The sequence below is a fragment of the Pelobates fuscus genome, chromosome 7, assembly GCF_036172605.1.
Source record: "Pelobates fuscus isolate aPelFus1 chromosome 7, aPelFus1.pri, whole genome shotgun sequence".
Classification (NCBI taxonomy): Eukaryota; Metazoa; Chordata; class Amphibia; order Anura; family Pelobatidae; genus Pelobates; species Pelobates fuscus.
Genome location: NC_086323.1, coordinates 1,847,501 through 1,863,361, shown reverse-complemented (window position 1 = coordinate 1,863,361; position 15,861 = coordinate 1,847,501). Strand labels below are relative to the sequence as shown.

General features: G+C 48.1%; 1 protein-coding gene across 1 annotated transcript in view; it reads left to right on the top strand.

The window, feature by feature from the left end:
* Positions 1-11,964: 11,964 nt before the first annotated feature.
* GNG5 (G protein subunit gamma 5) overlaps positions 11,965-15,861 on the top strand; it is a 10,956-nt gene continuing 7,059 nt past the window's right edge. Inside the window, exon 1 of the mRNA XM_063427134.1 lies at positions 11,965-12,089. Within this exon, the coding sequence (XP_063283204.1) occupies positions 12,009-12,089 (81 nt within the window). The 5' untranslated portion in view covers positions 11,965-12,008. The remainder of the gene's footprint in view (positions 12,090-15,861) is intronic.

Sequence of the window (15,861 nt, the reverse complement as noted above, 5' to 3'; positions counted from 1 at the left end):
ATTTGATGATGGACCACAGGTTCTCAATGGGGTTCAGATCAGGTGAACAAGGAGGCCATGTCATTAGATTTTCTTCTTTTATACCCTTTCTTGCCAGCCACGCTGTAGAGTACTTGGACGCATGTGATGGAGCATTGTCCTGCATGAAAATCATGTTTTTCTTGAAGGATGCAGACTTCTTCCTGTACCACTGCTTGAAGAAGGTGTCTTCCAGAAACTGGCAGTAGGACTGGGAGTTGAGCTTGACTCCACCCTCAACCCGAAAAGGCCCCACAAGCTCATCTTTGATGATACCAGCCCAAACCAGTACTCCACCTCCACCTTGCTGGCGTCTGAGTCGGACTGGAGCTCTCTGCCCTTTACCAATCCAGCCACGGGCCAATCCATCACGGGCCCATTCATCAGTCCATAAAACCTTAGAAAAATCAGTCTTGAGATATTTCTTGGCCCAGTCTTGATGTTTCAGCTTGTGTGTCTTGTTCAGTGGTGGTCGTCTTTCAGCCTTTCTTACCTTGGCCATGTCTCTGAGTATTGCACACCTTGTGCTTTTGGGCACTCCAGTGATGTTGCAGCTCTGAAATATGGCCAAACTGGTGGCAAGTGGCATCTTGGCAGCTGCACGCTTGACTTTTCTCAGTTCATGGGCAGTTATTTTGCGCCTTGGTTTTGCCACACGCTTCTTGCGACCCTATTGACTATTTTGAATGAAACGCTTGATTGTTCGATGATCACGCTTCAGAAGCTTTGCAATTTTAAGAGTGCTGCATCCCTCTGCAAGATATCTCACTATTTTTGACTTTTCTGAGCCTGTCAAGTCCTTCTTTTGACCCATTTTGCCAAAGGAAAGGAAGTTGCCTAATAATTATGCACACCTGATATAGGGTGTTGATGTCATTAGACCACACCCCTTCTCATTACAGAGATGCACATCACCTAATATGCTTAATTGGTAGTAGGCTTTCGAGCCTATACAGCTTGGAGTAAGACAACATGCATAAAGAGGATGATGTGGTCAAAATACTCATTTGCCTAATTGTAGCGGAGTAGAGGTATGATCCAAGGTAGCTCCGCTGGTAGACAGGAACAGCAATCCAAGACAGGTATAAAACGGGTAGCGTAGTCACAATCCCTTCCCTCCAAGAACTAGACGACACATAGCTTGGAGGTCAACTGTCAGCTTTATTCACACAATTTCTTTTATGGCTTTTTCCCTTGCAAGGGAGGTAACTCAAAACAACCAATCATCTCACAATCACCTCCCCTCCCTCTCCTCCCCTTAGATTAGCAGGTAAATTAATTAGTGGGAACAGAGTTTTCCCCAGTTTCTGAATGTCCCCTAAATACGGGGGGTACGATGACAAGTGAGGGGTCCCCTGGTAGGTCTGCTCTGGGTGAGTAACATATTCAAATTTCACCCAGATCAGACCAGGGGTTCGGGAGTTACAGACATTTAAAGATTTGACCGACTGCAGGGACACAGTAGCCGAAAACAGCTCCATAGATTCTGGCCCTGTAGTCGGTCTATTTCACTGAATAGAAAGTGCCGAACATCCCAGCCATCCGACCCCAATCTTTCGTTCGGATGAATCCCCTAGTCTGGGGAATTCAAACTACCGAACGGCGGGCCGTTCGGCAGTTTGAATCATACGGTTTGGCGATCCTGGAGGTCTGAGCGGTGTCTGGTTAGTCGAGCGTCCGATTTTAGTTCCAGACGCTCGACGACCAAACACCGCTGTTCGGCAGTTAAGATGGCCGCCGCCACGTGGAGATTAGGCGAACGGCGGCCACCCGCGACCCCAATTACGCTACTGGCAACATTGTTTCAACCGGTTACATTAACATTGCTGGTAAATATACGATACATGTAGGGCTTGATATATAAAATGACAGATAACTTGTACAGTAAAAGTCTCTTGTGGCTGCTGCTGCCACACTAATAATTCTGCACTCCCTGTAGTATCTTGGAGTGATGCTTGCCAAGAGTCTTGTATTGTTAAAATCACCCCTTTGAATTCTACTAATATTCCTCCCGTGTCTACTGTTATACCCCCTCAGTACTTGTCTCTTAAATCTGTTTTTGATAAAAGGGAGGCTGAAAAGTTGCCACCTCACAGACCTTACGACTGCGCTATTAATTTACTACCTGGTACTATGCCTCCCAAAGGGAGAATATATCCTTTTTCTCCTCAAGAGAATCTTGTTATGGAGGAATATATTAAGGAATCTTTACAAAAGGGATTTATAAGAAGATCCTCTTCCCCGGCAGGGGCTGGTTTCTTCTTTGTATCCAAGAAAGATGGCGAATTAAGGCCTTGTATTGACTATAGGGGCCTAAATAAAATCACAGTCAAAAATGTGTACCCCATACCTTTGATCACGGAACTATTTGATAGGCTTAAACATGCCACAGTTTTTACTAAATTGGACCTTAGGGGTGCTTACAATTTCATACGTATAAAAAAGGATCACGAATGGAAGACCGCATTCAATACCAGGAGTGGTCATTACGAATATACTGTGATGCCCTTTGGTCTTTGTACACACACACATTCGTGAAAGTATACTTGGACGACATATTAATTTATTCAACTGATTTACAGACTCATCACATGCATGTTAAATTAGTGTTGAGGACTCTTCTTGTTAACGGTCTATATTGTAAACTCGAAAAATGTTCATTTGATCAATCAGAAGTCCAATTCTTGGGTTATATAATCTCTGCTAAGGGTTTTCCTATGGATCCCAAGAAACGTTCTGCCATCATGGAATGGCCTCTACCTCAGGGTTTGAAAGCCCTTCAGCGTTTTCTGGGTTTTACAAATTATTATAGGCGCTTTATTAAAGGGTTTTCTACCATTGTAGCACCTATAACCAGAATGACCAAAAGGGATGGGAATACTCATGTCTGGAAACCAGAAGCACTTGAGGCCTTTGAATTCCTCAAAGCTTCATTCGCATCTGCCCCTATTTTACAGCATCCTGTCCCTTCTCTACCCTTTATTCTTGAAGTTGATGCTTCTGATATTGGGGTAGGTGCTGTCTTGTCTCAAAGAGATTCACCTGAAAAGCCGTTGCACCCTTGTGGCTTCTTTTCCAGACAAATGTCCAAAGCAGAAAATAATTATGATGTAGGCAATCGCGAACTCCTTGCTATCATTTTGGCACTCAAGGAATGGAGACATCTACTAGAAGGTACTAGGGATCCCATCCTCATTTTTACGGATCACAAAAACCTCTCCTACCTTAGTAAAGCAAAAAGATTGTCTTCTAGGCAGGCCAGGTGGTCTCTGTTTTTGTCTCGTTTGAATTACATAATCACATACAGACCAGGTGATCGTAACACTAAAGCAGACGCTCTGTCCAGACAATTCGAAACTGCTGACAAACTAGAAATTGATGTTACCCCTGTCATTCCTCCCGACAGAATAATAGCTACTACTGTTCTATCAATTTCTTCTTCCCTCTTACAAGCTATACAGGCTAAACAGAACATGGCACCTAAAGAGAGGCCTGCTGATAAACTGTTCGTTGATATCCCCGAGAGACGGGACATATTGTCATTGTATCATGACACAAAAACTGCTGGACACCCTGGTATTTCTAAAACGTTATCAGCAGTTTCTAGATATTTCTGGTGGGCTTCCTTACGCAAGGACGTCACCGATTACGTAATTGCTTGTACTACTTGTGCCAGTATGAAGTCCTCCCACAGAGTTCCTTGTGGGTTGTTGCATCCGTTGCCCATACCCGAGAGGCCTTGGTCCAATCTATCCATGGATTTTATTGTTGAATTGCCCCCTTCGAATGGTAAAACTGTCATCCTGATGATAGTGGATCGTTTTTCTAAGATGGCTCTGTAACGGAGCTCCGTGTACTCCGACCGTTGATGGATGCTCCTAGCGCTTCCTGAGGACTCCCAGAACTGCAGACGACACCACAACCACCGCAGGCTCCACAACCGCCGTAGCTTAACTGGAGCCTCGCCGTCTTCCTTCCCCCCTGGATCGGATTCTGTCCTCCAGGACCGTGTGGAGAAGACCTCTCCTCCAGGAGAGCGTATCCGGAACAGGCTCTTAAAAGAGCTAAGTGATTAAGCTCAGGGGAATATGCAGAGCATAGCAATCCCCTTGGTTGCTTCATCTAAGTGTTGCTTCTAAGTGTGTGTGTGGTTGGAGATATTCTGGAGAGTTTTACAGAAGCTTCAACTGTCTAAGAGTTGTGCTAAGAGTTCTTTTTTACTGTTACAGGTAAGATTCATCTGTAGGAAAAGGTTACTGACTGCACAAGGTTTGATTTCCTGTTGGTAATTATAAGGCATTTGATTGGATTAGGTAGCTACTTGCTATTGATTGCTATTTAAATTAGCTATTGTTTGCTAATAAGCAGAGGCCTACCCAGGTGTTAAACATTCCTAGTGGGAGGTGATTTTAGGAGTTTATAAGGGTAGTTGTCATTAGCTTGGCTAATAGAGCTTGGTTGCTTCATCTAAGTGTTGCTTCTAAGTGTGTGTGTGGTTGGAGATATTCTGGAGAGTGTTGCTTCTAAGTGTGTGTGTGGTTGGAGATATTCTGGAGAGTGTTGCTTCTAAGTGTGTGTGTGTGGTTGGAGATATTCTGGAGATAACCTGGAGGTAATCCGAGGTATTCAGGAGGATAAATAAAAAGTTAAGGTTTGTTTGATTTAAATTATTCACCTCATTGGAATGGCAGACTTAGTTCAGTGTAATAGTTGCTTTGCATTTGTTTCACGTTCCACTTTTTGGAGGTTTGGTTGTTGTCTAATCTGTAGACAGTTCTCTATTTTGCGGCAGGAGATTGTATTTTTGAAGTCTGAGATTTGTAAATTATCTGGTAAACAAACTCAGGCTGGAACTGCTGCAAAGCCACTGCCGCAGAGACATACTAGGAATGGCAGATGGATTACTGTAGGATCTGGTAGACTTGGAGTTGTGGATAAAAGGCATATTGCACAGTCTGTTGCTCTACATAATTCATTTTCTGCACTTTCAGAGTGTAGTGGTGTCGTGGAGAGAGGCACTGAGGCTAGTGGTGTTGTGCAGAGAGGCACTGAGGCTAGTGGTGTTGTGCAGAGAGGCACTGAGGCTAGTGGTGTTGTGCAGAGAGGCACTGAGGCTAGTGGTGTTGTGCAGAGAGGCACTGAGGCTAGTGGTGTTGTGCAGAGAGGCACTGAGGCTAGTGGTGTTGTGCAGAGAGGCACTGAGGCTAGTGGTGTTGTGCAGAGAGGCACTGAGGCTAGAGGTGTTGTACAGAGAGGCACTGAGGCTAGTGGTGTTGTGAAGAGAGGCACTGAGGCTAGTGGTGTTGTGCAGAGAGGCACTGAGGCTAGTGGTGTTGTGCAGAGAGGCACTGAGGCTAGTGGTGTTGTGCAGAGAGGCACTGAGGCTAGTGGTGTTGTGCAGAGAGGCACTGAGGCTAGTGGTGTTGTGCAGAGAGGCACTGAGGCTAGTGGTGTTGTGCAGAGAGGCACTGAGGCTAGTGGTGTTGTGCAGAGAGGCACTGAGGCTAGTGGTGTTGTGCAGAGAGGCACTGAGGCTAGTGGTGTTGTGAAGAGAGGCACTGAGGCTAGTGGTGTTGTGAAGAGAGGCACTGAGGCTAGTGGTGTTGTGAAGAGAGGCACTGAGGCTAGTGGTGTTGTGAAGAGAGGCACTGAGGCTAGTGGTGTTGTGCAGAGAGGCACTGAGGCTAGTGGTGTTGTGCAGAGAGGCACTGAGGCTAGAGGTGTTGTACAGAGAGGCACTGAGGCTAGTGGTGTTGTGAAGAGAGGCACTGAGGCTAGTGGTGTTGTGCAGAGAGGCACTGAGGCTAGTGGTGTTGTGCAGAGAGGCACTGAGGCTAGTGGTGTTGTGCAGAGAGGCACTGAGGCTAGTGGTGTTGTGCAGAGAGGCACTGAGGCTAGTGGTGTTGTGCAGAGAGGCACTGAGGCTAGTGGTGTTGTGCAGAGAGGCACTGAGGCTAGTGGTGTTGTGCAGAGAGGCACTGAGGCTAGTGGTGTTGTGCAGAGAGGCACTGAGGCTAGTGGTGTTGTGCAGAGAGGCACTGAGGCTAGTGGTGTTGTGAAGAGAGGCATTGAGGCTAGTGGTGTTGTGCAGAGAGGCACTGAGGCTAGTGGTGTTGTGCAGAGAGGCACTGAGGCTAGTGGTGTTGTGCAGAGAGGCTTGAAGACTATGGTGAGGCCTAATAGAAAGCAGTTGTTGGTGGGGGATTCCATCATAAGAGGTGTGGAGATGGACAATGGTGGTCTTGTGAGGTGTCTTCCCGGAGCTACTGCTCACAGAGACAGGAGACGTATCTGTAATATTGTTAAGCAAGCAAAGCAGGAAGGGGAATTGGATGTACTTGTCCATTTAGGGACAAATGACTTGGCATGCAATGAGGTTTCAGAGGTTAAGGAAGTTTTTAGTGTTTTTGCCAATGATATACGGCAGGTTGCTTCCACATTGTCATTCTCTGAAGTTCTGCCTGTGCATAACACTCAGAATGACAGGCGGATGCGTATTAGGGACTTTAACTTGTGGCTTGGTGAATGGTGTCGGGAGCAAGGATTTGGCTTTATTGCTCATGGTAGCTCTGTTTGGAATGGAAATAAACTGTACAAAAAAGATGGTTTGCATCTTTCTCAAAAGGGAACAAATGTTCTCAGTGAGCAGTTCAGAGGTTTTGCTAGGATGTATTTAAACTAGGAGGGGGGGGCAAAAGGGTGATAAAGCATCAATCCAATTGTCCCCCAAAACAAGGACAGAAGGTGCCTGTAGCAAGTGTGTTAAAAAATGATAAGCTTAGAGTCATGTCTACAAATGCTCGCAGTTTAGGGAATAAGATCCATGAACTTGTGGCAATAATGGCAACTGATAGTGTAGATTTAGTCGCTGTTACTGAGACATGGTATAATGAGAAAAATGACTGGGACATAGCAATACCAGGGTACTCTTTATATAGAAAAGACAGGGAAGGCAAGAAAGGGGGAGGGGTGGCCCTGTATGTAAAGGATAGCATAAAATCTAGCCTAATAAAGGTTAGTGAGGCGAACATAGAGTCAGTTTGGGTTACGTTAGAATTTGGTAATCACACAGTAACTCGTGTAGGTGTGATTTATAGGCCCCCAGGACAAATTGAAGAGTTAGATAATCTACTAGTTGAAGAAATAGCTAAAATGACAACGAAGGGGGAAGTTATCATCATGGGTGACTTTAATCTTCCTGATGTAAATTGGAAAACAAAAATAGCTACTTGTGCCAGGAGCACACATATTCTAAACTCCCTACTGGGATTGTCTCTAAAACAAGTTGTTGAGGAGCCAACTCGTAAAGAGGCCATACTAGATTTAGTGTTAACAAATGGAGATTTGGTATCAGATATTACTGTAGATGAAAGTTTAGGATCCAGTGATCATCAGTCAGTGTGGTTTAATATAAGAACAGTGACTGAGTCACACCACACAAAAACAAAAGTTTTAGACTTTAGAAAAACAGACTTTTCCAAAATTAGAATATGTGTAAAGGAGTCATTATCAGACTGGAGCAATTTAAATGGAGTCCAAAAGAAATGGGATTATTTAAAAGTTGCACTACTGAAGGCAACAGAAAATTGCATTAGGCTTGTCAGTAAAAGCAAAAAATTCAAGAAACCACTGTGGTACTCCACAGATGTAGCCAAAATAGTAAAAAACAAAAAGTTAGCATTTAGTAATTATAAAAAAACCCAGAGTGAGGAAGACAGAATGACCTATAAGATTAGGCAGAAAGAGGCTAAGCAAGTTATAAGAGCTTCCAAATCACACACAGAAGAGAAAATAGCACAGTCAGTAAAAAAGGGGGACAAAACCTTTTTTAGATACATAAATGAGAAAAGAAAAGTAAAACAAGGATTAGTTAGATTAAAAACAAAAGAAGGAAGGTATGTAGATGAGGATAAAGGTCTAGCTGACTGCCTCAATGAATATTTTTGTTCGGTATTTACAGCTGAAAATGAAGGAAAGGGACCTCCGTTAAGAAAAAGGATAAATGAGTCATTTATTACACGTGAGTTTACAGAGGAAGAGGTTCTATTTCAACTGTCAAAAGTAAAGACAAATAAGTAAATGGGACCTGATGGAATACACCCAAAGCTATTAAAAGAGCTTAGTGGTGTACTAGCAAAACCATTAACAGATTTATTTAACCAATCATTGATAACAGGAGTAGTCCCAGAAGATTGGAAGTTAGCGAATGTTGTGCCCATTCACAAGAAAGGTAATAGGGAGGAGTCGGGCAACTATAGGCCAGTAAGCCTAACTTCAGTAGTGGGGAAAGTGATGGAAACCATGTTAAAGGATAGGATTGTTGAACATCTAAAAACACATGGATTTCAAGATCAGAGACAACATGGGTTTACTTCAGGGAGATCATGCCAAACTAATCTTATTGATTTTTTTGATTGGGTAACTAAAATTATAGATCAGGGTGGTGCAGTAGACATTGCTTACCTCGATTTCAGTAAGGCTTTTGACACTGTTGCACATAAAAGGCTTATCAACAAACTACAATCTTTGAGTTTGGATTCCAATATTGTTGAATGGGTAAGGCAGTGGCTGAGTGACAGGCAACAGAGGGTTGTAGTCAATGGAGTATATTCGAAGCTTGGGCTTGTCACCAGTGGGGTACCTCAGGGATCTGTACTTGGACCCATTCTCTTTAATATTTTTATTAGTGATATTGCAGAAGGTCTTGATGGTAAGGTGTGTCTTTTTGCGGATGATACTAAGATATGTAACAGGGTTGATGTTCCAGGAGGGATAAGCCAAATGGAAAATGATTTAGGTAAACTAGAAAAATGGTCAGAGTTGTGGCAACTGACATTTAATGTGGATAAGTGCAAGATAATGCATCTTGGACGTAAAAACCCAAGGGTAGAGTACAAAATATTTGATAGAGTCCTAACCTCAACATCTGAGGAAAGGGATTTAGGGGTGATTATTTCTGATGACTTAAAGGTAGGCAGACAATGTAATAGAGCAGCAGGAAATGCTAGCAGAATGCTTGGCTGTATAGGGAGAGGTATTAGCAGTAGAAAGAGGGAAGTGCTCATGCCATTGTACAGAACACTGGTGAGACCTCACTTGGAGTACTGTACACAGTACTGGAGACCCTATCTTCAGAAGGATATTGATACCTTAGAGAGAGTTCAAAGAAGGGCTACTAAACTGGTTCATGGATTGCAGGATAAAACTTACCAGGAAAGGTTAAAGGATCTTAACATGTATAGCATGGAGGAAAGACGAGACAGGGGGGATATGATAGAAACATTTAAATACATAAAGGGAATCAACACAGTAAAGGAGGAGACTATATTTAAAAGAAGAAAAACTACCACAACAAGAGGACATAGTCTTAAATTAGAGGGACAAAGGTTTAAAAATAATATCAGGAAGTATTACTTTACTGAGAGGGTAGTGGATGCATGGAATAGCCTTCCAGCTGAAGTGGTAGAGGTTAACACAGTAAAGGAGTTTAAGCATGCGTGGGATAGGCATAAGGCTATCCTAACTATAAGATAAGGCCAGGGACTAATGAAAGTATTTAGAAAACTGGGCAGACTAGATGGGCCGAATGGTTCTTATCTGCCGTCACATTCTATGTTTCTATGATATAGCAGTTCCCTCCAATAACGAGACGAGGCTACGAATTGAGGGTCAGAAGAGGTCTGGAACACCCAGTCTGCTTTTTATTACATAAGAAAAAAGCCCTTTAGTCGTCAATTGTATACTAATAGGACAGTACAGGGGATAACCCTACGTAAAGAATGCAAACAAAAAGGAAAAGGGACTGTCCCTAAATAGCGAAAGATATCAAGAAAATAAATATACTTTAATAAATTGAGATAAAAACACACACACCAAAGACTAACAAAAGTAGCTATGTACTACTGCTGGGTGTGCATAAACGGAAAGACAGTGAATACCCCTGTGTTAAGGAGTGTGTGTATGGAACAGGGTCCCAATGGGTATATATAGTATGATATAGCTCAACAAACAGCACGTTGCTTATATTCCCAAGGGTGATATCAGCTCATGTTTTTATATATATGTGTGTCCTTTTTGATTGTTCACTGTCTTTCCGTTTATGCACACCCAGCAATTGTAGTCATAGTCATCTCGCCTGCCCCAATTATCCATTTTTGAGGCAGTAGTACATAGCTACTTTTGTTAGTCTTTGGTGTGTGTGTTTTTATCTCAATTTATTAAAGTATATTTATTTTCTTGATATCTTTCGCTATTTAGGGACAGTCCCTTTTCCTTTTTGTTTGCATGCTTTTTATTACAGTTGTGCACATACAGGACACACCCAGGGGGAGTAGTAGTATAGAGGGGGGGCTGGGATATAGTATAGAGGGAGGGCTGGGATATAGTATAGAGGGGGGGGCTGGGATATAGTATAGAGGGAGGGCTGGGATATAGTATAGAGGGGGGGCTGGGATATAGTATAGAGGGGGGGCTGGGATATAGTATAGAGGGAGGGCTGGGATATAGTATAGAGGGGGGGCTGGGATATAGTATAGAGGGAGGGCTGGGATATAGTATAGAGGGGGGGCTGGGATATAGTATAGAGGGAGGGCTGGGATATAGTATAGAGGGGGGGCTGGGATATAGTATAGAGGGGGGGCTGGGATATAGTATAGAGGGGGGGCTGGGATATAGTATAGAGGGAGGGCTGGGATATAGTATAGAGGGGGGGGCTGGGATATAGTATAGAGGGGGGCTGGGATATAGTATAGAGGGGGGCTGGGATATAGTATAGAGGGGGGGCTGGGATATAGTATAGAGGGGGGCTGGGATATAGTATAGAGGGAGGGCTGGGATATAGTATAGAGGGGGGGCTGGGATATAGTATAGAGGGGGGGCTGGGATATAGTATAGAGGGAGGGCTGGGATATAGTATAGAGGGGGGGCTGGGATATAGTATAGAGGGGGGGCTGGGATATAGTATAGAGGGGGGCTGGGATATAGTATAGAGGGAGGGCTGGGATATAGTATAGAGGGGGGGCTGGGATATAGTATAGAGGGGGGCTGGGATATAGTATAGAGGGAGGGCTGGGATATAGTATAGAGGGGGGGCTGGGATATAGTATAGAGGGGGGGCTGGGATATAGTATAGAGGGGGGCTGGGATATAGTATAGAGGGAGGGCTGGGATATAGTATAGAGGGAGGGCTGGGATATAGTATAGAGGGGGGGCTGGGATATAGTATAGAGGGGGGGGGCTGGGATATAGTATAGAGGGAGGGCTGGGATATAGTATAGAGGGGGGGCTGGGATATAGTATAGAGGGAGGGCTGGGATATAGTATAGAGGGGGGGCTGGGATATAGTATAGAGGGGGGGGGCTGGGATATAGTATAGAGGGAGGGCTGGGATATAGTATAGAGGGAGGGCTGGGATATAGTATAGAGGGAGGGCTGGGATATAGTATAGAGGGGGGGGCTGGGATATAGTATAGAGGGGGGGCTGGGATATAGTATAGAGGGGGGCTGGGATATAGTATAGAGGGGGGGCTGGGATATAGTATAGAGGGGGGGCTGGGATATAGTATAGAGGGAGGGCTGGGATATAGTATAGAGGGGGGGCTGGGATATAGTATAGAGGGAGGGCTGGGATATAGTATAGAGGGGGGGCTGGGATATAGTATAGAGGGAGGGCTGGGATATAGTATAGAGGGGGGGCTGGGATATAGTATAGAGGGGGGCTGGGATATAGTATAGAGGGGGGGCTGGGATATAGTATAGAGGGGGGGCTGGGATATAGTATAGAGGGGGGGCTGGGATATAGTATAGAGGGGGGCTGGGATATAGTATAGAGGGGGGGCTGGGATATAGTATAGAGGGGGGCTGGGATATAGTATATGGTGGTTGCCACGCCCACCGCCATTCCTGGGCCACGCCCACCGCCCCACTTGGCCCCGCCCCACGCGCGTGCTCAGTGAGTATTTAGACCGGAAGTCGGGGTGAGGAAGGAAAACATGTCCGGCTCCGGGAACGTGTCCGCCATGAAGAAAGTGGTTCAACAGCTCCGGCTGGAGGCCAGTCTGAACCGGGTCAAGGTCAGTCCCCCCCAATATACCGCTCCCACCCCCCACCCCATATACCGCGCGTCACCGCCTCTCTCCCTCTATATACTGTGTGTGGGGGGGGGTCCTCCCTCTATATACTGTGTGTGGGGGGGGTCCTCCCTCTATATACTGTGTGTGTGTGGGGGGGGGGTCCTCCCTCTATATACTGTGTGTGGGGGGGGGGGGGGGGGTGTCCTCCCTCTATATACTGTGTGTGGGGGGGGTCCTCCCTCTATATATACTGTGTGTGGGGGGGGGGTCCTCCCTCTATATACTGTGTGTGGGGGGGGGGGTCCTCCCTCTATATACTGTGTGTGGGGGGGGGGGTCCTCCCTCTATATACTGTGTGTGGGGGGGGGGGTCCTCCCTCTATATACTGTGTGTGGGGGGGGGGTCCTCCCTCTATATACTGTGTGTGTGTTTGGGGGGGGGGGTCTTCCCTCTATATACTGTGTGTGTGTTTGGGGGGGGGGGGTCTTCCCTCTATATACTGTGTGTGTGGGGGGGGGGGTCCTCCCTCTATATACTGTGTGTGGGGGGGGGGGGTCCTCCCTCTATATACTGTGTGTGTGGGGGGGGGGGTCCTCCCTCTATATACTGTGTGGGGGGGGGTCCTCCCTCTATATACTGTGTGGGGGGGGGGGGGGTCCTCCCTCTATATACTGTGTGGGGGGGGGGTCCTCCCTCTATATACTGTGTGGGGGGGGGGTCCTCCCTCTATATACTGTGTGTGGGGGGGGGGTCCTCCCTCTATATACTGTGTGTGGGGGGGGGGTCCTCCCTCTATATACTGTGTGTGGGGGGGGGGGTCCTCCCTCTATATACTGTGTGTGGGGGGGGGGGTCCTCCCTCTATATACTGTGTGTGGGGTGGGGGGGGTCCTCCCTCTATATACTGTGTGTGGGGGGGGGGGGTCCTCCCTCTATATACTGTGTGTGGGGGGGGGGGGGTCCTCCCTCTATATACTGTGTGTGGGGGGGGGGTCCTCCCTCTATATACTGTGTGTGGGGGGGGGGGGGTCCTCCCTCTATATACTGTGTGTGTGGGGGGGGGGTCCTCCCTCTATATACTGTGTGTGGGGGGGGGGGTCCTCCCTCTATATACTGTGTGTGGGGGGGGGGTCCTCCCTCTATATACTGTGTGTGGGGGGGGGGTCCTCCCTCTATATACTGTGTGTGGGGGGGGGGGGTCCTCCCTCTATATACTGTGTGTTGGGGGGGGGGTCCTCCCTCTATATACTGTGTGTGGGGGGGGGGGTCCTCCCTCTATATACTGTGTGTGTGTGGGGGGGGGGGTCCTCCCTCTATATACTGTGTGTGTGTGTGTGTGTGTGTGTGTGGGCCTCCCTCTATATACTGTGTGGGGGGGTCCTCCCTCTATATACTGTGTGTGTGTGTGTGTGTGTGGGGGGGGGGGGGTCCTCCCTCTATATACTGTGTGTGTGTGTGTGTGTGTGTGGGGTCCTCCCTCTATATACTGTGTGTGTGTGGGGGGGGGTCCTCCCTCTATATACTGTGTGTGTGGGGGGGGGGGTCCTCCCTCTATATACTGTGTGTGTGTGTGTTTGGGGGGGGGGGTCCTCCCTCTATATACTGTGTGTGTGTTTGGGGGGGGGTCTTCCCTCTATATACTGTGTGTGTTTGGGGGGGGGGTCCTCCCTCTATATATACTGTGTGTGTGTGGGGGGGGGGTCCTCCCTCTATATACTGTGTGTGTGTGGGGGGGGGGTCCTCCCTCTATATACTGTGTGTGGGGGGGGGGGTCCTCCCTCTATATACTGTGTGTGTGGGGGGGGGGGTCCTCCCTCTATATACTGTGTGTGTGGGGGGGGGGTCCTCCCTCTATATACTGTGTGTGTGGGGGGGGGGTCCTCCCTCTATATACTGTGTGTGGGGGGGGGGGTCCTCCCTCTATATACTGTGTGGGGGGGGGGTCCTCCCTCTATATACTGTGTGTGGGGGGGGGGTCCTCCCTCTATATACTGTGTGGGGGGGGGGTCCTCCCTCTATATACTGTGTGTGTGTGGGGGGGGGTCCTCCCTCTATATACTGTGTGTGTGTGTGGGGGGGGTCCTCCCTCTATATACTGTGTGTGTGTGGGGGGGGGGTCCTCCCTCTATATACTGTGTGTGTGTGGGGGGGGGGGTCCTCCCTCTATATACTGTGTGTGTGTGGGGGGGGGGGTCCTCCCTCTATATACTGTGTGTGTGTGGGGGGGGGGTCCTCCCTCTATATACTGTGTGTGTGTGGGGGGGGGGGTCCTCCCTCTATATACTGTGTGTGTGTGTGGGGGGGGTCCTCCCTCTATATACTGTGTGTGTGTGGGGGGGGGGTCCTCCCTCTATATAGTGTGTGTGTGTGTGTGGGGGGGGGGGGGGGGTGTCCTCCCTCTATATACTGTGTGTGTGTGGGGGGGGGGGGGGTGTCCTCCCTCTATATACTGTGTGTGTGGGGGGGGTCCTCCCTCTATATACTGTGTGTGGGGGGGGGGTCCTCCCTCTATATACTGTGTGTGTGTGGGGGGGGTCCTCCCTCTATATACTGTGTGTGTGTGTGTGGGGGTCCTCCCTCTATATACTGTGTGTGTGGGGGTCCTCCCTCTATATACTGTGTGTGTGTTTGGGGGGGGGGGGTCCTTCCTCTATATACTGTGTGTGTGTTTGGGGGGGGGGGTCCTCCCTCTATATACTGTGTGTGTGTTTGGGGGGGGGGGGTCCTCCCTCTGTATACTGTGTGTGTGGGGGGGGGGGGGTCCTCCCTCTATATACTGTGTGTGTGTGTTTGGGGGGGGGGTCCTCCCTCTATATACTGTGTGTGTGTGTTTGGGGGGGGGTCCTCCCTCTATATACTGTGTGTGTGTGTTTGGGGGGGGGGGGTCCTCCCTCTATATACTGTGTGTGTGGGGGGTCCTCCCTCTATATACTGTGTGTGTGTGTGGGGGGGGGTCCTCCCTCTATATACTGTGTGTGTGTGGGGGGTCCTCCCTCTATATACTGTGTGTGTGTGTGGGGGGTCCTCCCTCTATATACTGTGTGTGTGTGTGTGGGCCTCCCTCTATATACTGTGTGTGGGGGGGCCTCCCTCTATATACTGTGTGGGGGGGAGGGGGGTCCTTCCTCTATATACTGTGTGGGGGGGGTCCTCCCTCTATATACTGTGTGTGGGGGGGGGGTCCTCCCTCTATATACTGTGTGTGGGGGGGGGTCCTCCCTCTATATACTGTGTGTGTGTGTGGGGGGGGGGTCCTCCCTCTATATACTGTGTGTGTGTGTGTGGGGGGGGGGGTCCTCCCTCTATATACTGTGTGTGTGTTTGGGGGGGTCCTCCCTCTGTATACTGTGTGTGTGTGTTTGGGGGGGGGGGGTCCTCCCTCTATATACTGTGTGTGTTTGGGGGATGCCCTCCCTCTATATAGTGTGTGTGTGTGTGTGTGGGGGGGGGGGGTGTCCTCCTCTATATACTGTGTGTTGTGGGTGGGGGGGGGGGGGTGTCCTCCCTCTATATACTGTGTGTGTGGGGGGGGTCCTCCCTCTATATACTGTGTGTGTGGGGGGGGTCCTCCCTCTATATACTGTGTGTGTGTGGGGGGGGGTCCTCCCTCTATATACTGTGTGTGTGTGTGTGGGGGTCCTCCCTCTATATACTGTGTGTGTGTGTGTGGGGGTCCTCCCTCTATATACTGTGTGTGTGTGGGGGTCCTCCCTCTATATACTGTGTGTGTGTTTGGGGGGGGGGTCCTTCCTCTATATACTGTGTGTGTGTTT